Source organism: Erythrolamprus reginae, chromosome Z (genome assembly GCF_031021105.1).
Source record: "Erythrolamprus reginae isolate rEryReg1 chromosome Z, rEryReg1.hap1, whole genome shotgun sequence".
NCBI lineage: Eukaryota > Metazoa > Chordata > Lepidosauria > Squamata > Dipsadidae > Erythrolamprus > Erythrolamprus reginae.
In genome coordinates this window covers 108774266-108798780 of record NC_091963.1, presented here as the reverse complement: position 1 = coordinate 108798780, position 24515 = coordinate 108774266, and the positions used below count along the sequence as shown (strand labels likewise).

Genomic DNA, 24515 nt, shown 5'->3' with positions numbered 1-24515 from the left:
AGATGTCAGTGGTTGAGTTGGTAGGTCCTTGTGGTTGTTGTTGAGGTAGCATTTGAAATGGTGGTTGTTGAGTGGTACTAGATATTTGGTTTGCATTTTTCTATGCTTGGATTTTTTTTTACTCAAAGATGCAAAACATGGTTCTAGGTACGCCAGTAGTCGTGATTCTAGGCATACCAGTAACCATGCTTCCAATTTAGTTTCAATGGTTTCTATGGTTGTTTGTTGGGTCTTTGTGGTTGTTTCTAATGTATGGATCCTGTCAGACATAACAATGGAGTTGTTTAGTTTTGATGAGCATATATAGAAAAATGAAGGAGTTTCATTGGACATATATAGAAAAATGAAGGAGTTTCTTGGAGGTTGGCTACCTGCTTGGTTATTTTTAGGCGGGAGTGGTGGGTAGATTTGGTGCAAATGTGGCATTTAATAAATAAATAAATAATTAATAAATAGTTATGTCAGTGTGAAAAAAATATTCTATTGAAAAGAATAGAAAAAAGAATAAGAAACTTAAAATGACACTTATTTGGGGTTTAATATATATCAAAATCAGATTAATTTCCAGTGAAAACACAACTATTTAAAAAATGTTCTCTTTCATAAACAATACTGAAGATTTTTAGCAAATATTCAACCAAAGGCACGTTTTCTTCCCTGGAAATTTTATTTCTCAAATATATCAACGGCTAACTTAGACTCCTAAATGTTTTTGCTAATAATCCTATAAAACAAAATAGTTTTATGGATGGTGTGTTTGAGCTGTATGACTGTTTTAATAGGGGGGTTTTAAAGACTGTTTTAACATTGGATTTGTATATGATGTTTTATTGTTGTGAGCCGTTCCGAATCCTCGGAGAGGGGCGGGATACAAATCTAATAAATTATTATTATTATTATTATTATTATTATTATTATTATTATTATTTATTGGAACAATCATGTTCATTGATGGTGACATTGCATTTATAGCATGTGCTGTGGCCTTTTGTGTTGCTGCTGTTTTCCAGGTCTTTTGTTTGTTGGTTTTTGGAATTTTTTCCTGGCATGGTCGCTGATTAGTTTGTATTTGATACCCAATACAGTAAGTTCCCTTCCTGAGGCAATGTAGCCTCTAGGAGCTTGGTGATTCAGTCCCCAGTCGGTCTTTTAGGAAATTCTCACAGCGATTCCCAACGGCTGAGTGTTCTGGTTTTCCAGCAATCTCAAGCAATCTCCCTTTGTCACATTCGGGTGTTTCAGGGGCTCCCAGCGATCTTTATAAGCCACACAGAACCTCTTGAGCTCTCTGGGGCTTCTCTGTGATTCACATGTTCTGACTAGCTTTGCATTAAAAAAAAAATGCTTTTGTGGTCATCAGTAACATTGCACAAGAACGTATATTGTTTCACATCTCATGAAAGTTTCCCATCGTTGGTTCTAGATCTTTCCAGCTCTTAGAAACAAGTCTCTCATTTCAGAATAGTGTCTAATCATTTTTTAAAAAACCTCAGCAAAGGATGCTCACCTAACAAAGTATTACCATCTATTCCTCTCCCATTTCAAACAATAATATCTATCTGTCAAAATTCTGGATAAGTAGTCAGGCTTTAAAAAAATATTGAAAACACAGACTGGTTTTATCTGCAAGGGACTGCCTGCCTGCCCCCTGCCAAATATATATACTATAAGTTTGGAATGATACTGTTGTAGGTTCAACCATCTTCTCATCTTTCAGAATACATTCCACATGCAATTCTAGAGCATTCCTTCCCACACTTTCTGCTGACATATTTCTGTGTCAATGTCCCTCCTCTATTTTTCCCACAGGCAACACCAATTGAGAGTTTAAAATCTCAATAGAAGGGCCAACCTCTTTTTCCATCCTGGAATATCTGTTTACCTTTCCTAGTATTATTTGTTCCTCCATATCTGCACCTTTATCCCATCAACAATGGATCTTCTCTTACTCACCTTCATACTATTTGTGATCCTTCTACTTTATCAATGGAGCATGACCTTCAGATTTCTCTGCAAATTGGCCTTCATCTGTTGCTGGGTTTTATTCCTGACTGTCACAATATCCCCTTGGGTAGCTGTATTCATTGGACAAAAAGTGGAAAACTTTAAGTGAGTAGATGTTAATTGTAGCTTGGATTTGGGGGGATGAGAACAAGATAAGTGTTAGCACCAGATTTTTCTGAAAAATAGGTTATTCTGTCTAAGGGAGAAAATTTTACCTACAAAGCAGCATGAGAATGAGATAGTATTTATTTATTTTTATTTATTTATTTATTTATTTTGTCCAATACACAATACATAGAAGAGAATAGACATGAGGTAATATATATAAAGAAAAATATAAAATATAGGTGAAGATATATGAAAGGAAGAAAATATATATGATATATGAGATAAAGGAAAGACAATTGGACAAGGGATGAAAGGCACACTGGTGCACTTATGTACGCCCCTTACTGACCTCTTAGGGACCTGGAAAGGTCAATTGTGGATAGTCTAAGGGAGAAATGTTGGGGGTTAGGGGTTGACACTATTGAGTCCGATAATGAGTTCCACGCTTCGACAATTCGATTGTTAAAGTCATATTTTTTACAGTCAAGTTTGTAGCGGTTAATATTAAGTTTGAATCTGTTGCATGCTCTTGTGTTGTTGCGGTTGAAGCTGAAGTAATCATTGACCGGTAGGACGTTGCAGCATATGACCTTGTGGGCAATACTTAAATTGTGCTTTAGGCGCCGTAGTTCTAACCTTTCTAGACCCAGGATTGTTAGTCTATTTTCGTAGGGTATTCTGTTTCTAGTGGAGGAGTGAAGAGCTCTTCTGGTGAAATATTTTTGGACGTTTTCAAGGGTGTTGATGTCCGATATGTGGTATGGGTTCCAGACAGATGAGCTGTATTCTAGGATGGGTCTGTCAAAAGTTAATATGGTGAAAGAGAATGATGAATCTTGCTAGAATATCTCTTTTTGGCCTGATTTATATCGGTTTGTGAGTGAATTATTCAAGACTGGATGGACAAAGGAAAAAACAGAGAAGTGGGGGTAATTCCTACAAAGAGTGCATAATTACTTTTCATGTTGGTTTTGACTTAACACCCATTTTTTCACACCCTTATCCTTTCATCAATCCATTAGCATTCAAAAGATTAACAAATTATTTATGGTGGGAACTTATGGTTATGGTCCATTTCACCAACTGCCTGAAGTGTTTCCCGAGATAACCAGAAATATTTGCATGTATTTGTATACAGACACAATAGGCAAGGGGGCACTATAAGTGGCAATGGTAAAAGAAAATTAAATATGTGCATTGGCAATGAGTTATTTTAACATTTAAATGAAGGGGTTCAAATCTTTATAGTACCCAATCATAAAGAAGTTTTAATATAAATACAAAACCACCTATTATTAATAAGATGATTAACTCTAGCAGTAAAATAAAAATATTTAGCAGATGCACAATTAAATTGATGCAGCTATTCTACTTCAGTGTTTTCATCTAATTTATTTTGTGATTGACATTTTAAATTCAATAACAGATGAAACCTGAAAGGTATTCTAACTGATTTCTAAATATTGACTTTCTGATGGCAAATTTGTTCCTATTGATTGGGTTTCTTACATCCTTTCGTTGAATGCAAAATGTCAGGGCTTTTTTTTTTAAAGGAGGGGAACCAATCAATTAATATATATTTTATAATAAAAAAAAATATTTCAGCACTGTGATTGACCAGGTACTCTTTACTAGAATACTCATGTCAGTGGACAAAAAGCATTGAACAAGGATATGGGGAAAAGAATTGTGGCAGGAAGACTACAGAAGGCTTTTTGTTCAAATAAGCATTCTGTTTTAGGATTCCTAAACTGATTATTCTGCCAATGGATAGTTGAGAAGCCCTTTTAATAGCTAATAAATTGGAAAATGAAATGATAAACAAATGTAATGATAACAAATTATTAAGCCATGTAATACTATTGTTTGGATAGAGATGAAGGGGATTGACATTTGGATTCATTGTATTATATTTATATTTTGTTCCAATTGGCTAGCCTGGTTGTTGCCTGTTAAGGTTAAGGGATCACTTATGAGCTATAAAAGTCAAGCCTATAAGAGCACTTTTAGTAAATTTAAAACATCCCCTTCACAATCTGTTTCTTCCATGCTATCAAGCTGACTGGGAAACAGGTAAACTACAGTGAAAGCATGTTTCTTATGTGAGTAGCTTCTCTATGTGTGTTGTGTATTGTATGGCAGCATGTGGCAGAAGAGATGGGTAGACGATTCTGCTGCACGAATCCCAGTGACCAGTTAGGTCCCACAGAGTGGGCCTTCTCCGGGTCCCGTCAACTAAACAATGTCATTTGGCGGGACCCAGGGGAAGAGCCTTCTCTGTGGCAGCCCCGGCCCTTTGGAACCAACTCCCCCCAGAGATTAGAATTGCCCCCACCCTCCTCGCCTTTCGTAAACTTCTTAAAACCCACCTCTGCCGTCAGGCATGGGGGAACTGAGATATTTTTTCCCCCTAGGCCTTTACAATTTACGCATGGTATGTCTGTATGTATATTTGGTTTTTATAATAATGGTTTTTTAATTATTTTAGTATTGGATTGGATTGTTACATGTTGTTTTTATCATTGTTGTTAGCCGCCCCGAGTCTATGGAGAGGGGCAGCATACAAATCCAATAAATAATAATAATAATAATAATAATGCATAAGGCTGACTGATGTGCGGCTGAAGGATGTAATTTAAGAGTGTATAAAAAAGAAAAACAGACATTATGAGTTTGTGTAATGCAGGTGAATGTGCAAGGCAATCTTTTGGAGGAAAATGATACCACTCTTTTTGCTGGGTTTTGTCTGTGACGTAATGACTGAAATGACTGTTTTAATTTTTTAAAAATAATGATTGATAACTAGCGAGATATCCTTATTGGGACTCTCCCCCCCCCGCTATGCTTACTGTCAATCATCCCAACTTGGTCAGATAGAAAAGACTTTCAAATCCACTGTTAACAAAAGTACACTTTACTAAAGCCAAGTGGTTACAGAAAAAGCAAAGTTGGATCGGGGGGGGGGGGTTGTACTTAAAGTATACAGTTAATTTTGCCTTGCTTCAACCTTCCCCTCTGGTCATCTTTGAGTGCCCAATTAAATTCTAACAATTTGTTTGGGTAACTTTGTTGTGGGCTGGATGGTTCTGCCTTCTACCACACGAATCCCAGCAGCCGATAAGGTCCCACAGAGTTGGCCTTCTCCGGGTCCCGTCGACCAAACAATGTTGTTTGGTGGGCCCCAGGGGAAGAGCCTTGTGGCGGCCCCGGCCCTCTGGAATCAACTCCCCCCCCCAGAAATTAGAACGGCCCCCACCCTCCTTGTCTTTTGCAAATTACTCAAGACCCACCTTTATCGTCAAGCATGGGGGAGTTAAAATATTCTTTCCCCCTAGGCCATTACAAGTTATGCATGGTATGTTTGTGTGTATGTTTGGTTTTACTATAAGGGTTTTTAGTTGTTTTATTAATTGGATTGTTACATGCTGTTTTTTTAATCATTGTTGTTAGCCGCCCCGAGTCTGCGGAGAGGGGTGGCATACAAATCCAATAAATAATAATAATAATAATAATAATAATAATAATAATAATAATAATAATAATAATAATTTCATAGAATGACCTTGGAATGGCCGGCAACTCTCATAGAATGGCACAATGAGTAGTTTCAATTCTTCTCAAGCTGACCCTCCCTTATCGCAACCCATAGCTCTCTCTCTCATTGAGTTTGGTAGGCTGGCAGCAAACAAACATGGCATATAGCAGGATGACAATTCTGACATTCTGCTTCTTCTGGGAAAAAAAACAGCCCACGGGGTTATATTCTCCTCCACTATTGCTCTTGAAAATGATTTCTCTTGGTTGGAATTCCTTTGTCATCACTAAAAAGTGGTGTGAACTCTATAACCTCCGCTCCCTTTAGGCTCCTCCTTTCTTTGGCTTGTGTGCTTTCTTTGCCTTTTGCAAGGTTTGTTCTTCGCCAAAAAGCTAGGCACTCAGCAGTTCAGTGGCCTTCTTTGCTGGTAAAGTATTTGGTTCACTGTTGTTGAGGTCTGGGGCATCATTAGAGCTTGGCCTTCCCCTATCCACTTTCAAAGGCTCTTTTTTCTCTGGGGTATAGGGATTCTGTATGTGCTGTCCAGTGCATCCGTGGAAAGTGGTCGGATTGATCACAACTTCGCTGGCCAGGACTTATCACCCTTGAAGATTTCTGTGTGCCCCCTCCTCCCCCAGACAAGCAGGTGCAGTAATCCATCAGAATTGACTTTCACCCATCCCCTAATCGACCAGCTAGGCTTTGGAATTCTTGAATGTACACTTTAATGGGTCATTTTGTCTGATGATCTTAATTTAAGTGGCAGTGCACCAATCCACCAGGGGGTCCTCAAAAAATCATCTCAGGGAGTACATGAAATGGTCAAAGTGATAGAGGGATCACTTTCCCCCCGGGGTTTTAAGCAACAATGGAGAGGGGCGGCATACAAATTTAATAAATAAATAATAATAAATAAACAATATATGCATAATGATTTGTATTGTATTGAAGGTATATGTGATGTTATGTATCTTTTGATGTGTAGGAATGTATGTATGTATGTATGTATGTATGTACATACATATGTCGGCAACCTTAAATACAAATAAAAACTCAAAAAGCCATTTGGACACGTTTCCTAGAGAAAACAAAATACCCAGAGCCACAAAGCTTGGGTGGGGGACAGGGGTGGCCAACTTGATGTCACTCCCACCGAGTCACATAAAACACCCCCTTCAGCTATGCCTCTCTTCATTTTTCTTTCTCCCCCTCTCCCCCCTTCTCTCGCTGTGTGCTGAGGAATGATCCCCAGTGAAGGCTTCTCTTCAGGTGACCCTCCTCCTCCTCTTGCGACTCCGTAGCTGGCTGTGGGGTGTGCTCCTCAAGCAAGCACCAAAGTGTAGCAAAGTCACATGCAGAGGGTGGATGGCTGTTCGCTTAAGGAGGGTCTTTAGATGTGGCTTTTCTCCTGTCATATCTCTTCCTATCCCCTCTCCCTGTATTTCTTTGGCCAAATGGGGAGGACATGAGCTCCAGGCCAAAATGGCAGGAAGTGAAGGCTGCCTAACGCGCATCTATGGGGTGAAGGCAGCTTCAGGGGTGCCGCCCCGAGTCTGCGGAGAGGGGCGGCATACAAATATAAATAAATAAATAAATAAATAAATAAATAAATAAATAAATTCTCTCCTATTAATATTAATAGGAGGAGGTTGGACTGGAAGACTAGAAGACCTCCAAGATCCCTTCCAACACTTTTATTGTTGTTGTTGTTGCTGTTGTTATTACTATTAATAATAATATCATTAATATTAATATTAATAATATTAACAATATTAATACTAATATTAACAATATTATTATTAATAATAATAACAACAACAACAGCAATAAAAGTGTTGGAAGGGATCTTGGAGGTCTTCTAGTCCAACCTGCTGATTGGGGAGGAAACCTTACACTACTTCAGACAAATGTTTATCCAATATTTTCTTAAAAACTTTCAATGTTTAAGCATTCACAGATTCTGGTGGCAAGCTGTTCCTGATTAATTGTTCCAACTGTCAGAAAATTTCTCCTTAATTCTAAGTTGCTTCTCTCCTTGTTTAGTTTCCACCCATTGCTTCTTGTTCTAGCCTCAGGTGCTTTGGATAATAGTTTGGCTCCCTCTTCTTCTGTCCCCAGCCGCTTCTCCATTCCCGCTATTGCCTTTACCTTCTCAGGCCAGGTGAGGGAGCAGAGGGCAAGGCCATCAGGGATGGGACAGGGAGACATAGCTGGGGGGCTAAAGAGCCTCATGAAGCTCCAGAGCCGTGGGTTGCCGACCCCTGCTTTAAAGTAACTCAAACAGCAAACATAATATTCCTTTCCTCTTCCTGTTGTCCCCATAATGGCAACCCTGTGCAATGGGTTTAACTTGCTACATCTCATTATCACCACATGATGCAGTGGTAATGCTTTTTAAAAGCATACATATGCTTTTTAAAATAAATCAGACAATACAGAAAAGAGAGGTAATCAGAGAAGCAATGATAGAAAGAACATCTTGATATAATTTAATGATCACATGGTTGAGTAATTAAAAGTTGCTAGACACAGTATTAACTGTGATAAAAGTCCAACAGTCTTGTAAACAGGAAGAAGTTTAACCATTAGATTTAGGTGAATCTTAGTCAAGCTTTGTAGGAGAGATTTTAATCTCTTCGGTAGTGGGAGGAAGATTCAATAATGTTGAGGAGGGATTGAGATAATAATACAAAATGAAGGAAGTTAAGTCAAGGGAAAATATATAGCCATATAACATTTCCATAACGTAAGAAAACATTAAAGGAGGAGAGCTATGTCAGTCTAGAATAGCAAAATATCAAGAGGTTGGTAGCACTTTTTATGAATAATGTTATTAAGAGATACATATTTTTGTGAATTACAGCTCACTTACTCCAATACATAGTGATGTAGGTTTTAAATTTGTCACCAACAAGATTAAAGAATAAATCAATAGAGCCAGATCAATTTCCTGGGGAATCTATTAATGGGCAGATCACAGAAACAGAATATTAGAACCATGACACTACAGGTTATCAAATGGTTAAAACCATTCAAATACATTATGAATAGGTTACAACCAGGGATGGGCTATTGCCCGGATGGAGGGGTGGGAAACGTAGTGGGGTAGCGAAAATGGAGCTCCAACCCAGAGCAACCAATTTGCACTGAAAGAAAAAAAATACATAAGCTACGCCGACAGTGTGGTAGTAAACATTTGTTAGCTCTTCACTGGTTACATGGAATTTTCTCAAACTGTAAGTGCCAAACCCATACTTGAATATAACCATCCAGGCTGAATTTTTTCCCCAAAACCAACAAGAAAAAAGATGATGATGCCAAAATGGTAACCAGATCCTGCAAGCGGATACCTTCTTTGATCTGTCCCCCATGTATACTGAGAGCACAATTATGGGCCCCAACAGATACAAAAAGAAAATTAGAGATGCTTATGTATGCCATAATATGCCAACAACGCCTTCTATAGAATAAATAGAATCTCATAGAATAAATTGTACAAATATTTTGCAAAAAAAGGATTAATGGGAATAAGTTTGACATCAGGGCTCAAAACAAGGGCGAATATCAGAGCATTTCAATCTTTCAGCACACTCCACAACAAACCATAAAGTGACTTTTGGGGGAAAATAGAATTTTAACAAGCAAAAAATTGTTGAAAATACTTTAAATGATTTCAAGCAGTTTCAAAAGACGTCAACAAATGCAAATGGTTTTTAACATGTTATAATTGTTAATTGATAAAATCTTCCAATCCCCACCAGCCAAACACACTTAAAAAAAATAGTTTTATTATGTTTACATTTCCCATATCATATAAGAGATTCTGGGTGGTTTCTCCTACCACCACATTCCAATTTCAATTCTCCTTCTCAAATAGGCTAGAGAGAAAAGAGATCAAATGTGCTTAATTCTACTTTATTGCAATCCTACATTAGCAGAATCTTGCAAGTCTGAAAATACAAATGTACCACCTCTTTTTTTCAACCTCAAAAGTCAAAGAGGATCCTTTCTGAGTTTTTTCCCCTGGCCATTAAACAGCTATGGGCACTCCCCTCTTCTCTGGGCAACATCTCTCCCATCTGATAAAATGAGCTGGACACAAGATGGAAAAGGAAAGAAAGCATTGACAGGATTCTTTGTTCTCTAAACCATATGTCCCCAAATTATTTAGTTGATCAACTCTCAAACATTTTTGTATGAAAATAATGTAAATAAGTACTACTTTAACTATGAATAATGATAATGGCAACAGCAATAATGGCTCGTCCCTTTGATTCTTGAGTTGGGTGGAAAAGGGTCAATATTGCCTATTTTGGTAACTTTCTCCTAAATTATATATATTTTTTGTTCTACTCCTTTCAGGTTACTCTGCTCCTACGTTTGTCCACTCAAATATGTCTACAACATCACATTCACTGTGCAGGGCTCTGAGAATTTGAATATCAAGCAATCATATGTGATTGTTTGCAACCATCAGACAAATTTTGATCTTCTTGGTATGTGGCTAGGCTATCACATCTAGAATGTTGTATGAGTATTCTGAATTAGATTCCAAGTGATTTGAATGTTATTAATGACATTTATTTATATTCTCCTCTCCATCTCCTTTCCCCATGTATAGAAGGCAAGATAAAAGCATTGAATCTAAGTAGATAGAAACTTCCAGTTTTAAAGGGATATTTCTCCAACTAAAGTGAATATTCTTAAATCTGAGTTTGCAATATTTTGAAGCATCCAGACAAAGTTGCAGAAAGTTTGCTCAGATGAAAGTTATTGACAAAAGATCTATCTGCTTGGTCTATTTTTTAATAAATATATATATGGCAAATTATACAATATATCTCAAGGTAAAAAATGCATGTGGCCTGATGTTATCAGAAATTTAACAATCCAAAGTTTATAAATAATTACCACTATGTATGAACTTCTACTGAAATTATACTGATCTCTAAACAAAATAAGAAGCAATTTCTTCGTATATAAATACATACCTTTATTCATGTATGGTTTTTTAGCCACCGCCATAAATGTATGCATGCATCATATTATATGTTGTCTTTACCTAGTGGAAGCCACACACTGTTCAAGCCCATAAAAAAACATAATGAAAAATTACTGATTAAAACTGATTATTTTGCACTTAGAAAACAGGGGGGTTCTAACTTACCTTGCTACCAGTTCGCTTATTCCCACGCCACATCGCCACGCCTCATGGGTGCACACATGCTTTTGCAGTGCAAAAAAATCCTCCAGCAAAAAAACTGAAAACAAGATGGTGATGCATGCCCAGTGCAGGAAATTTGGCTTCTGCGCATTTGCAAGAAAAAAAGGGGGGGGGGATTTAAAAAGAGATGGCAGTTCCCACGGATCGGCACTGACTGATCCAGTTCCATGACATCATTGTGACATCAGCAGCAGTTTATTACCAGTTCTGGCAAACCGGTCTGAACTGAGAGGAACCCACCTCTGTTAGAAACACGTCATTACAGGCATAGTTCCCTCTAAGCTGAGCAGTGAGCAATCGCTCACTTAAAAATCATCATCAACTCAGAGTTTTCCAAACCTGCCCAGAAGCTGAGACGGAAGGAGAGAGAGGGAAGGAGAGAGAGAGGAAGAGAGGAAGAGAGAGAAACAGATAGAAAAAAGAGAGGAAGGAAAAGAGAAAGAAAAAGAATGGGAGTAAGGAAGAGAGAAAGAAAATCAAAATGTAGTTTGAAACTAGCACAACTATTTAAGTGGCATTTTGATATTGATAGAGTTGCCCTATTATGAGCTCACTGTTATAGACACACAGTACAGTATTTTATTTTGAAATTCTCTGAGGCAAAACAGGGTGGGTTTTTTATTTATTTATTCATTTGTTTGTTTGTTTGTTTATTTATTATTTCTGTGCCGCCCAGTCCCGAAGGGACTGCCGCTCAGACACTATACTTTTCCGCCCACTCCCCCCAAAAATTAAGAGGGAACCCTGATTACAGGTAGTCCAATATCTGTTTGCTTAGTAACCTTTCAAAGTTATGACAGAGCCAAAAGCTACTTACAATTCCATTTTGAAGTAATGGAAGCTGGAGCAGCCCTCAAGTCATTCACCTCAAGTCAACAGGAATGCTGCAGCAGGACCCTGTCCATCTCAACCTCCATCCTATCCAATTGAGTCACTACAGACCTTGGGCCTGCATTTTTCTCCCACTGGTCCCTATAAACTTTGGACGTGCTTTCCACCGGGCAGGCCCTCACACCCTCTCCTCCTCCTGCCCTTACACTTACTTTTCAAAAATAAAAAAGGAGAAACTGTGGATTTAACGTTAAGGAAGAATGGCAGGTCACTTTGTCCCATTTTGTCTCTGTGCTGCGTAGCTACATCCCATAAGTGGTTGCCATTTTCTGAGCAGCCACAAGGAATTGTGACTAATCTGAAAATGATGGCTGCTTCTGGAATGCAATCACCCAGCCCAGGAACAAAACAGTCAATTCCGCTTCCCTAATGCACAGCAGAAAGCTTAAGAGCAGCTGAATCATTCCATCTCTAAATTGCACAGCTGCAACCTGGAAGTGGCTGCCATGACAACAGTTTCTTGTGATTGTTTTCTCCCATGGGAATGGAAAAGGGCATATAGGAATCCGAGGGGTGTGTGGGGGGGGGAAGCGGGCCCAATACCTATGGGAACCCTGAGGGGTAGAAAGTAAAGCATGGCGCATCTCAGGGGGTGGGGGAGACCTTGGAAAGTCCACGCTCCATAAGACAACCTGTGCTTCACATATCCGCATAGTCATTTAAGAGAGAGCAAGGGTGATTACCATCATTACTTGCAACCGTAGAAGGCAGACCCATGAGTCAAGGACTATCTATACACACCTATATCCTCTCCTTTCAATAAATATAGCCTAAACGTAGGAGAGGGAGGGGAAAAGGAGAGAGGAAAGGAAAGAGAAAGAAAAAGGAGATAGACTGAGATAAAGAAACATCTAAATGAGGGGGAAAGGGGGGGAGAGTTCTATTACAAAAAGAGTTACATTCAAGAGTCTCCCCAAGCCAGTCTATCTCAAAAGCCATCCAGTTTTTTAGAACAGTGCTTTGCACCACTTACCAATTTATATGTTTAATATGTATTTCATAAATTACAAGGACTGAGTTCATACAAATAAAACAAATCATATTATTGCTTACTAGAGTTTGTAAACACAAGACTAATTTATTTTGCCTTCCACTTTCCAATCCCAGAATTGTCTAGAACAAAGGTAGGCAAAGTTGGCTCTTCTATGACATGTGGACTTTAACTCCTAGAATTTCTGAGCTAGCATGATTGGCTCAGGAATTCTGGGAGTTGAAGTCCACAAGTCATTGAAGAGCCAACTTTGCCTACCTCTGGTCTAGAAGGTTGATTTGGGATATATGTTAGGGAGTAACACATCTGGTTGTTCAGATTATTTGAGCCATTGCATTCTATTTTTTAAAAAAAATTATTTTATTATTTTATTTATTCATTATTATTATTCTCTTCCTCTCCCCTTCTTTTTTCCCCTCTCTAGCAATGGCAGAGATCCTGCCAGAGCGCTGTGTACCAATTACCAAAAAAGAGCTGCTATACTGGGGGCCTCTGGGCTTCTCTGGTTGGTTATGCAATTTAGTTTTCATTGATCGCAAGAAGCAGCGCCAAGCAAGGAACATCTTAGAGCACCTTGCAGAGAGGATGCAGCATGAGAAGGTGAGCACTGAGACAGAAATTTGGGGATGTGATTTATTTTGGGAGAAGCATGAAAATGGGAGAATTCCAAGTATTGTTGGAAAACTGCTGCAGCTGTTGGATAGGACTATTCTTCAAGGTGAAAGCTATATATTTTATACACACAGAATCCCAAGTACCAGTATTTTCAATTAGAGGGATCAAGTTAAAAGTAATTTTCTAACTGAAATTTTGAAGAAACATTGCCAGCCAAAAAAGACTGGACTTGGCTAGATGGACAGAGAATCTGACCTGGTTCATGGCAACTTCCTTTTCTTCAAGTGTTTTCCCCACCCTCACCTTCAATGGGTGGATGTTGAACTAATTCCTTATAATGAAAGCCTTGCTGGTTGATGTCACCAGCTTGGGAAAGATAGGGCAATAATTTAAAAAAACTGCATTCTTTACATACTAAAACAAATGCTCCTAAGAGCCCACATTATCTTAAACCTCTGTTGTCTGCAAAGGAAGGAGCCCTGAAATCAGGAATGCTCTTGTATATGTGTATCTTTGTTAAAGGACCATCAGCTCTTTGAACCTCCCTTGCTCACTTAACTGGAAGGACAAAGTGATATATGGATGCTGAAGCTTTTAGAGATAATTGCCTCTTCTATTTTTTTCCCCTTAACTATTATTCTCAGCTTAGTTCCAATACTATTAACAATGAGAACATGAAGGAAGCTAATTTGTGCTAACCATCTTACTATAAAAAATTAGCCTCTTCACTACCCTTCTTTTTTATGACATCTTAAACAATTAGCCATTGAATATATTACACCTCAATCACCATACATGGAAGAAACCAGTCCATCTCATTATATCTGAGTAGTGATTCTGGATCCTTCATTTTAATATGAATACAACTTCTTGCCAACCTGACTGAATGCCAAAGTAGGATTACATCAAGCTAGATGGGTTGCAGGCACTGTTCGTGGTACCCGGGGGCCTCGAGCGTATACAGTGGTGTTGCCTGATGGGCGAGAGTGGCATCGTCATGTGGACCAATTAAGGGCTAGGTCAGCGGATTTACATGACCCCAGGAGAGAGGAAGAAGACCCTGGCCGTAGGGAAGGCATTCCTTGTTTGGAGTATTCCGACCTAGAGAGAGATGAGTTACACATGGGTCCTCCCCAGGGGTTTACGGGTGACGTCGGAAAGCCCCCATGTGTCTCCACGGCAGGGGACCCAAATGACCCGACAGTTGAGGCCGAGGTGTTGGCCGAAGGAACGGTGGAGTTAAGGGGTCCCCAAGAGTTACCTAGATTAATCGAAGGGCACCAGAGCATGCCTCGTTGTTCGGGGCGCACCAGACGTAGGCCGGCATACCTGGATGATTTCGTATGCTCCCCCTAGGGGAAAGGAGTGTCATGTCCTAGGCTACCAGCCGGGGGAGACTTTTGGCGGGAGTATTATTGTGTCCTCATTGGTTAATTGGGAAGTATAAAAACCCTGTCATATATGTTTGTTACCTCAGTTCTGTGTTGAATAAAGTTGAGTTATCTCTGGCGTGACTGTCCAGTGTCTTCACTACACTAGGAAATCCTAGATTTGACTAGACTGCAAAATTAGAAAAATATCACAGAAGGTCGCACTGGCAAAACAGTTTCATATCGGATGTCAAAGAAATAACACAAATATGTCCATGTAGTTACCAGAAGCTCAACTGGCTTGAAGGACGCAGTTCTGCCACTATCTCAACTTTGGTACTAAACACTTTCTCTCTGAATAGAATAGAAACGGATATTTTTATTTTTACTTTATTTATTTTGTCCAATACATATTGGACAAAATGTTGGGGGTTAGGGGTTGAAGAGAATAGATATGTAATAATATAAATAAAGAAAAGAATAGAAGAAAAGATATAAAAGTATAGGTGAACATATTTGAAAGGAAGAAAAGATAAATGAAATAAGGAGAGACAATTGGACAAGGGACGGAAAGCACACTGGTGCACTTATGCATGCCCCTTAATGACCTCTAAGGGACCTGGAGAGGTCAATTGTGGATAGTCTAAGGGAAAAATGTTGGGGGTTAGGGGTTGACACTACTGAGTCAGGTAATTAGTTCCATGCTTCGACAACTCGGTTGCTGAAGTCATATTTTTTACAGCCAAGTTTGGAGCGGTTAATATTAAGTTTGAATCTGTTGCGTGCTCTTGTGTTGCTGCGATTGAAGCTGAAGTAGTCATTGACAGGTAGAACATTGCAGCATATGATCTTGTGGGCAATACTTAGATCGTGTTTTAGGCGACCTAGTTCTAAGCTTTCTAGACCTAGGATTGATAGTCTGCTTTCGTAGGGTATTCTGTTTTGAGTGGAGGAGTGAAGGACTCTTCTGGTGAAGTATCTTTGGACATTTTTGAGGATGTTGATGTCAGAGATGTGGTATGGGTTCCAGACAGATGAGCTGTATTCAAGGCTGGGTCTGGCAAAAGTTTTGTAGGCTCTGGTGAGTAGTGTGAGATTGCCAGAGCAGAAGCTGCGTAGGATCAGGTTAACAACTCTAGAAGCCTTTTTGGCGATATTGTTGCAGTGGGATTTGGCACTTGGATCATTTGATATTAGTATTCCAAGGTCTTTTACTGAGTGGGGGGTTGGCTGTGAGATTTTGTTTATTCAGTGCGAAAGTTTACTTCAGAGGAGCACGTGGGCAATGCTGGGAATTGTTAATATGGAGGCAAGAAAGCATCCAAACCAGGGTGTCCGGAAGCCTCCCCTCCCCTCCTAATATTCCCAGGCCTTTAACTAGTGAAACCTTTACCAAACACAGGAAGGCAATGACAATCTAAGCATAGGACTCTTGGACTATGACTTTCTGGTGATTAAGGTCAAGCATCACAAAATGGTTTCTCTGGAAAACTGATCTGTTTCCAAAATGGCTGCCACTCTATCCACGGTCCTTCACTAAACACCTGTTTACCTTGAAAAGATGGGAGTTCCTTCCCTCTCCCACCCAATCATTTCTAACATCCTTCCAGGTCCTTTGTAACATATGTTTCTCTCTTTCTTATTTTGAAAGAAAGTTTAAGAAATGAGGTTGGTGGGGAGACTGCTGACACCAATTGATTTATTCATAGGTAGCACATTGTTTATGAGAGGATGAGTTAAGGGGAAAACTCCAACTATTTTTGAGGAACAGTAAGATGAATAATACAGCCGACTTTCTCTGATTACCCGACTTTTATGGATTCAACAGGAAGGCTATAGAAAGCTTCTACTTGTCTATTTTAAAAACAAAGTCCTCAATATTGCTCTCTTTTTATTGGGATACTCTATTCATGAAGGTTCTTCCTTAGGACTTGAACCCATTTTTCACTCTTTCCCTCCACCATTTCCTGTTCAACCTAGAGCAGTTAGGATAGGAAGTAGCAGACTGAGAAATGAGCCAGACTGGGCAATGGGCATGTTATTTCTTTTCTTTAAACAAAATAGCCAAATAAGGGCTGGAATGATTTCAGAAGATCTGCTGCAGACTTCAAATTGTAATTGGTGATATTTTTGTTTTCCCCTGCTGTTCACTAACCCAGCTAAGGATCTGGGTTTATCCAGAAGGCACCAGGAACCGAGAGGACACCATGCTTCCCTTCAAGAGGGGCGCCTTTCACATGGCTATAAAGGCTCAGGTAAAAAGTTCCTGATAATGACATTGATGTTGTATGGAAGAGGGAAATACTGACTCAGCACTGCAGAGTTAACCATCTAGGAATCACAAACGTACAAGTTAATTCTACCTTTTTGTAATGCTTGCCTTTTGTAACCTCCTTGCCTTTCGTAAACTCCTCAAAACCCACCTCTGTCGTCAAGTGTGGGGGAACTAAGACATCTCCCCCTGCCTATGTAGTATTTGTGTATGATAGGATTGTATGTATGTTTTTATATATTGGGGTTCCTTGTTTTTAGACTTTTAAATGTACTATTGTTATTTTTAGATTTTAATTATTAGATTTGTCATCATGTACTGTTTTTATCACTGTTGTGAGCCGCCCCGAGTCTCTGGAGAGGGGCGGCATACAAGTCTAATAAATCGTAATCATAATCATACAGTGACTGAATAATGTTACAAATCTTAAGGTACGATACACCCATTTCCTTTACTGCCTACAAAACTAGGGAAAGGTCTTTTCTGAGCTTCTTGCCTACTGTCCAGCTATGGGGTTTTATCTGACTCTATGGGTTCTTATAATTCTGAGCTGAGTTATGGGTTCTTATCCGACTCTGGAAGTGCCTCTTTTCCCAAGCTCCCAATGTCTTTCCCATTTCAGATGTCAAATGCTGTCATAGATATCATAATTCAGATTTATAACTTACCGTATTAGTAAAATACCTTTGAGAAATTGAAAGTTTATATGAGTAAAATGAAATTACTTTAGATTACTTTGTTTGCATTCTTTCCTTCTTTTCATTTCAACATATGGATAAAAGCTTACCTGAGCAGAAATAACAGTAAGATGTCCTCAGGTGAAACGTAACCCCTGAATTATCTTGTAACAATACAATGGTGTAGCTTTGCCTTCTCTCAAGATGTTTCTTTGACTTCCAAGCCTATTTTACTATCCTGGGGTTTCTTAGTGGTCTCCCTTCAACTACTAATCTGAACTTTAGCTCTCAAGCCTAGGCACAGACATCTAGATACTGCTGAGGCATACATATTAAGGCTGGGCATACTTCAAAGATTAGTTAGAAAAAAGCTTTGGAACTTGCATAAGTATAATATCTCTGCATTGAGGTAGCACCTCTTTTCAGATTCATGTGGGCTATTTTTATGAATAGCAGAGAAGTGCCATACTTATGTGAGATCTAAAGAATTTATGCCTAATCATTTTTGAAGCATACTCAGCCTTGATATACATGGCAACATATAAAAAAGCTGATTATTCAGAACTGTGTTAAAGTTTTTATCTGAAAAAAGAAATGTGTTATAAAGATGTTGTGACATTTCAACATCCAATACATTGCTTTTGCTTGTTTTGTGATTCTAATGACCTTCAGATATTGTCTCTCATCACTGCCATATTCACTGGGAGTTACAGGGCTTCTAAGTTAAACCAATAGGACATCAGTGGTTTGAAGAAAGCTGTCATACGATATAAGTTTCATGGAGCAGCACCCACTTCAGCTAATAATGAAACAGAATTAATTTGCCACAGAAAATGGAGATATCAGAAGATTTATTGACTTGATCTTAAAATATCTATTCCTAATAAATTACAAGTACTGTACTATCTAAAGCTTTATAATCCTGTTCAGAGAAGATGCGAACTAATCTTTACCTATCTGGACATTTTCCAGATACATGATCTCCAATTTCTAGAACTTTCAGCAATGCCCACATTGGGGAGGGAATTCTGAAAGTCCACATATCTCTAGAGATAGTTAGAGAAAGTTGTTGTAAAATTTTGGCTGCAGAAGACTATCGCAAGGGAAATTCATGATGTATCTTTCAACTACCTTTTATCCTTTAGGTTCCCATTGTCCCCATTGTGATATCTTCTTACAGAGATTTTTACAGTTTCAAGGATAAGAGATTTGATCCAGGTAAATCTAAATGGCAAAGAACCATGCCTAAATTTTTCTTTTTAATTGCCATCAATTGCTCTGTCTTGCTCAGAAAGCAATGTAAGTGATAAAAATTCTATTTACCCATTTTGATTATAGTGATATAGTAATTTGGTAGATTAATAATTCTGTCTACGGGGGGGAGATTATCCCCTTCTCACAAAGGACAGGCATTTCTATGCCATTTCTACATAGTAGTTTACACATTTAGGTGCAAATTTAGAAAATTTTGCTTAGTTTAGATAGCAGGGACAATGACAGTATTTGTGAAATTTGGATTATCTACAATATGCAACAAGTAGAGGCAATTAACCTAGGTTTTTATTATTTATTAATTAAATTTATAGGCTGCCCAACTCCTTCCAGACTCTGGGCAGCATACAACAATATAAAAACAATATTAAAAAAAATTAAAAACCCATAAAATTAAAAATCATTCACATCCTTTGGCCGGATCTAGATGTTATCATATTGCTCAATGTAGGCAAAGCTACGTTTTACGGCCTTCCGGAAGGCCAGTAGGGTGGGGTCAGTCCAGACCTCCGGGGGTAGTTGGTTCCAAAGAGCTGGCACTGCCAGAGAGAAAGCCCTGCCCTGTGGTCTCACGTGTTTAGCCCAGTGATTCTCAATTATTTTTTGTTATGCCCCTCTAGGAAGAAGTAAACATTTTGCATCCCCCCAATTCTCTGCCGCAACTTTAAATAGTATCATTTGTCTATAAAATTGTTATAAGTACACCTCTGTGTAACTTTGTATCCTTATTAATGTTAAAGAAAACAAAAAAGAAAAATAGATAAACTTACAACAAAAAATAACTTTATTGCCATTCTTTTTAGTCTGAAACAGGAAAACGTAAAAGACACAATTTGCCTGAAATTAAAAAAAAATCCTCATTTAAACTGTAAACATTTTTTGACCATTTGATACCGAAAAATAACATTAAATATAATCAATATATAATAATAAATCCAAATTGATCAGCAATATTAACTCTGGGGTACAATATATAAAACACTTTGACCTATAACACAAAAATAAATAAAACAATTTGTGCTGATTTTTTAAAAATCAAAACGAAGAAGTTAGGATTAATGGCTACAATGAGCATGTTTTGTTTGCAGTGCACAGCTTTTCAAAATGGGGTTTGAAGCATGATACTGCAACTCTCAGCTTCTGCTCAATGTTTAGCTGGGACCTGTACCTGAACCACCCGCAGCCACTCCAGTCATTGCAGGATATCATGGTTACTGGCATCAAAAGCTGAGTGGTGAAGGAGCACCAGGATAGGGAAGTGACCCCTATCATGGGCTCACCAGAGATCATGATATCCTGGATCCCCGTGAGTGGCCTACCCACCCACCCCGGCTCCCACCATATCTGCCTCTCCCAGTCATGGCCGTGATGCTCTAGCTCACTCCTCCCCCAGTGGTACGCTCCTCCACTCCACTGGCCTCCCTCCTCTCCCACAGGCCATAAATCATATCAAACTGGGGGTTACTATTGGGCCTCCATCTGCTTCTGTTCGTACACTCAGCAAAGGGGGCTCTAACCTTCACCCCTGGCTCTCTTTCTTCCTATACAGTCACTCCGCCCATTCATTCCATATCACCTATCCACTTCCTTATACATTCACACAGACATTCCTTCCCCAAGATTAAACAATACAATAAAAACTGCAGTTAGTTAATGCAAGGCATACATGAAAATATATAACCACCACCCAAACCTGCCTGGGATTGTCCTTTTTCATTAATAACAGGAGTTCTGATGGTATAGCATAAATTGTCCTTGTTTTTTGATGTCACTGCTATCAATGTGTTTGCATTGGGTAACGACGTTCCTCTTGAATCTACCAAGGTTCTCCCCCCAAAACACTCCATAGGTTCACTGGTAGCTGGAGGACTGATATGTCTCTGGTTCAGTGCATTAAGTTTACTGGGTTAAGGGAGGGGTCTGGACATAGGCTAATATCCCCTATTGATAACCATCATATCCCAAGATCCAGCTCATTTTTTCTATCTTTGTTCTGTTACTTATCCTAGAATCTGTCTGTCTTTTCTCTCCCTCACATAAACCTTGACCTTTAACTTAAAAAGATTTTATAATGTATGCACTACACCTGAAAGCAATGAAACAAACACTTATATTTTCTTAAAATACTAATTTTCTCCCAGACCTAATAACTTCATTTTGTCATATATTCCAAATCCAAAGGGCAATATTTATTCAATTTAGTCTCCTTTGAAAAAGATTATTGAATCTTATGGTGATTATTGGTTAAAAATATAAAAATATATAAGTAGAACATTTTTGGCATCAATATTTATTCCTACCGGATTTGTATGTTTATATATAATCAGGATTCTAACATTTAGGAGCTGAAAGTATCATTCAGAGATCTACACATTAATTCTTATTTATTTATGGTGGTTTTTAAAAGAAAAAAGGCCTTTTCTATACAGCAGACAAATCTATTTCCAAATGTACTCAGTTAAATAAGCTTCAGTAAAACAAATCTTGGCAGAATTCTTACCTTTTCCTTAAAAAAGACATTATGTAATTGTTAAGCTTTGTAGGAAAGTATTCAGATTGTCCTTGTTTATATTCCAAAATGCATCCAAATAAGTTTAAGCATATGAGCTTTTTGTCTAAACTATGTTCATTCCAGAATTAAAGCAATTATATTTTGAGGCTACCCAATATCCACGTTAATAACTATTCAAAGCTCTTTCAAATATGATGCTTCTGTGATATAATTCCAAGCCATTTCTTGGAAAACATTCTGTAATGTAATAATCATCTGCATGTGCTTCTAAATGTCAGCTTCATATAGTGCTATTTATATGCCATTCCTATCTCTTTCTTGAGCAACACAATCCTTTCTGAAAACATTCAATTTCTTAAGATTGTCTTTAGCTTTTCTGTCTCTCTTTGATCTCTGATAGGTAATATAACCATTCGGATTTTGCCCAAGATAGAAACGCAAGGACTTGACTTAAAGGATATTTCTGGACTGGTTGAGAGCACTCGCAGATTGATGCAAGACACTTTTCATGACATTTCTGGGAAGATTGTGCAGAGAAAGATTGTGCAGAGAGAGAATGAGAGCTTGTGATCATGGAAGCCTTAGAAAAAACAGTGATCATGAAGGATGTAATACAAGAACATTTATCTCCTAAAGGAATTACCCTGAGTTGGAAAAAGACTAGCACCACTGTGTTACCTTGCTGTAAAAAAAATACTAACTACATATGATCTCTTTTTGATCTTTTCCAAAGAATCTATTTTGGAGACAATGCTTACAGTAAGAGGAAGATCTCCATGTCTACTTAAATCCAACATCTCTAAATGTGGTCTGTTTGATCATATACCTGCCATCCAAGATTATTATGAGTAATTCAGTAATAAAACTTTTTTTATTGAAGATAAATTAATTTGCATGAATGCTAAAGTTATGAAAAAGAAGTGCTGTAGGCCTCCCAAGATAAAACATTTGTATCTAGTTTGAGTGAGATACATTATTGAGCGAGATACATTATTTGCATCAAGGAAATTATCATGGGAAAAATCTGAGCTGAGTCACTGAGCAGAGCTGGATTAGGCAATAGTCAGATCGGCAAAAGTGTGTTCCTAAGATGTGATCTTCCAGACTTCTTGCCTCCTCAAAGTATGACTCTATGCTATCACATTGACGATTCTTCTACTATAACACAGGCCATTCCTTATATGGAAGCATTCTAGCAATATCTAGACTTACCATTTGGTTGGAAGATTCCAAGATGGAAACTTTTTTGTATCTCCAAATTCTGTGAGTACAGCCAATTCCATGTAGCTTGCTTTAACTGGCTGCTACTGTATTAAGCTTGTACTCTTTGTGTTTAGATCTATAAAATAGCTATTTTATTCTTCTCTTCAAATGTTTTGGGCCGGCCAAATGGCAGAAGTAGAGAAATATAAATATATTCTGAATAAATGCAGGATGCAGTATTGTCAGATATTTGAGGTTAAAGAGTGATGGGAGTCTTAAGCAGACTTGTAAGTTGGCTACAGCGCTAATATTTAACGGACAATTTTTACAAAATCATAAAACAAAGGGTAAGATTTAGCACATTTGGAAGGTAGAGGCTCAACTCTGAAATTCCTAAAAGATTCCACTAAGGTCTTTGAGGGTTTGACTCTCCTTTTAAACATTTTCAGCCTTTAGTTTCTTATCTGAAACTAAATCATTAAATAAGTCTTTGGAAATATGACATGGAATACAAGCTGTCCCAGATTTAGTATGTCCAAACTCTGTTCTGGGGCTGAGGCTAGAAGTGTTCTCTGTTGACAGTACATAGCATGGAAGAACAATTTCTAAAAGACCAACCCAGCAATTAAGACTCTTCTCATGTTTATTATCAGAAGATCTCATATCTGTGAGTTAAAGAGCCTAGATATGAACATGAAGTATGACGTTTTCTTCCTTGTAATAGTTGGATATTGCCCAATGTCACATGTGAATCAGGTTCTCCTTAAAAAGCAGGTCTTGGACTAACAATGTTGATAATAATTGCAAGACAGAGCTAGCAATTAAACAGTTGTATCTGATATGGAACACAGGTAAAGGAGAATCTTCCTGTTACATTCATAAATTGTGTTATATTAGCATTGCAAGGCAAGCTACTTACATTGTATTGTCGCCAGCCATCTTTAAAATGCTGCAAATGCTGGGTTTGAATGAAGGAAAAAACATTTTACTAATAATCCCAAAGGTGCTTTTTCAAAAGTTAACTGGAATTTATTTATTTTCATAATAACATTTTGCTTCTCATCCAAGAAGCCTCTTCATTTCTGACTGAATGATGGAGAATGGAAGGGTTTATATTGTTTGCAGTCATCTGGTCATTAGCTTTCTGAAAATCATGAGGCCACTTTAACCACATCCTCAGAATCCTCCGAGTCAGAATTCAAATCGTATGGAACTTTCTTGGGACTGCTGAAAGGACTATGTTCTAGGCAGGAGGTAGTTGGTGTTGTATTCCCTTCCCCTCTGTTGAGAGAGGGCTGTTCAGTTTTAATGCAGCTCGTCCTTTGATCTGTATTTCAAAGCAATGGTACTCTATGTCCAGAATGTGAATTTTACTGTCTTCAAAAGAGTGACTTTTGTCTTTCAGATACCTAAAACTCCTTTCAACAATCCCAAGAAAGTTCCACACTCATTTGCACTCTGATTTAGGTGACTCTGGGGATCCCAAGTTGCCTCAACAACTCTCAGAGAGCTACCTACTGACCCTCACAGTGCTAATTACCAATTGACTGCAAAGAACATAAATCTTTTCATTACCTACTATTCAGTCAGAATTGAAGAAGCTTCTTGGTTGAGAAGTGAAATGTTTTAAAGAAAAAAAATGCAAGAAAGTCCAATTACTTTTTGGGAAAGCATCTTTGGGACTACCATGACCTTGATTCATAGGTGATACATTGATTACAGAACAAATGTTTCTCATTTTGAAAGCCTCACCAATCTGGACTGTTGAAAAACTGATATCTAATTTCAAGCAAGAAATGTTGCCATATTTGCATGGTTGCACATCCTATACTAAATGTTGA

At 38.2% G+C, this 24515-nt stretch overlaps 1 protein-coding gene across 1 annotated transcript; it reads left to right on the top strand.

Moving 5' to 3' along the window:
- The first annotated feature begins 1933 nt into the window (after positions 1-1933).
- On the top strand, positions 1934-24239 carry LOC139153255 (1-acyl-sn-glycerol-3-phosphate acyltransferase alpha-like). The gene is made up of 6 exons (XM_070726956.1): positions 1934-2109; positions 10010-10143; positions 13178-13353; positions 16898-16993; positions 18833-18905; positions 21872-24239. Exons 1-6 carry the CDS (start codon positions 1934-1936, stop codon positions 22039-22041), a joined length of 825 nt encoding a protein of 274 aa, XP_070583057.1. The 3' UTR covers positions 22042-24239.
- Positions 24240-24515: the final 276 nt, after the last annotated feature.

What these genes read in the sequence shown, in the direction of transcription:
- LOC139153255 (XM_070726956.1), top strand. Translation starts at nt 1,934, where the DNA reads ATGGATCTTCTCTTACTCACCTTCATACTATTTGTGATCCTTCTACTT. An exon ending in GACAAATTTTGATCTTCTTG is followed by an intron (nt 10,144 to 13,177) that starts GTATGTGGCTAG and finishes TCCCCTCTCTAG; the next exon opens with CAATGGCAGAGATCCTGCCA. An exon ending in ACATGGCTATAAAGGCTCAG is followed by an intron (nt 16,994 to 18,832) that starts GTAAAAAGTTCC and finishes TTTATCCTTTAG; the next exon opens with GTTCCCATTGTCCCCATTGT.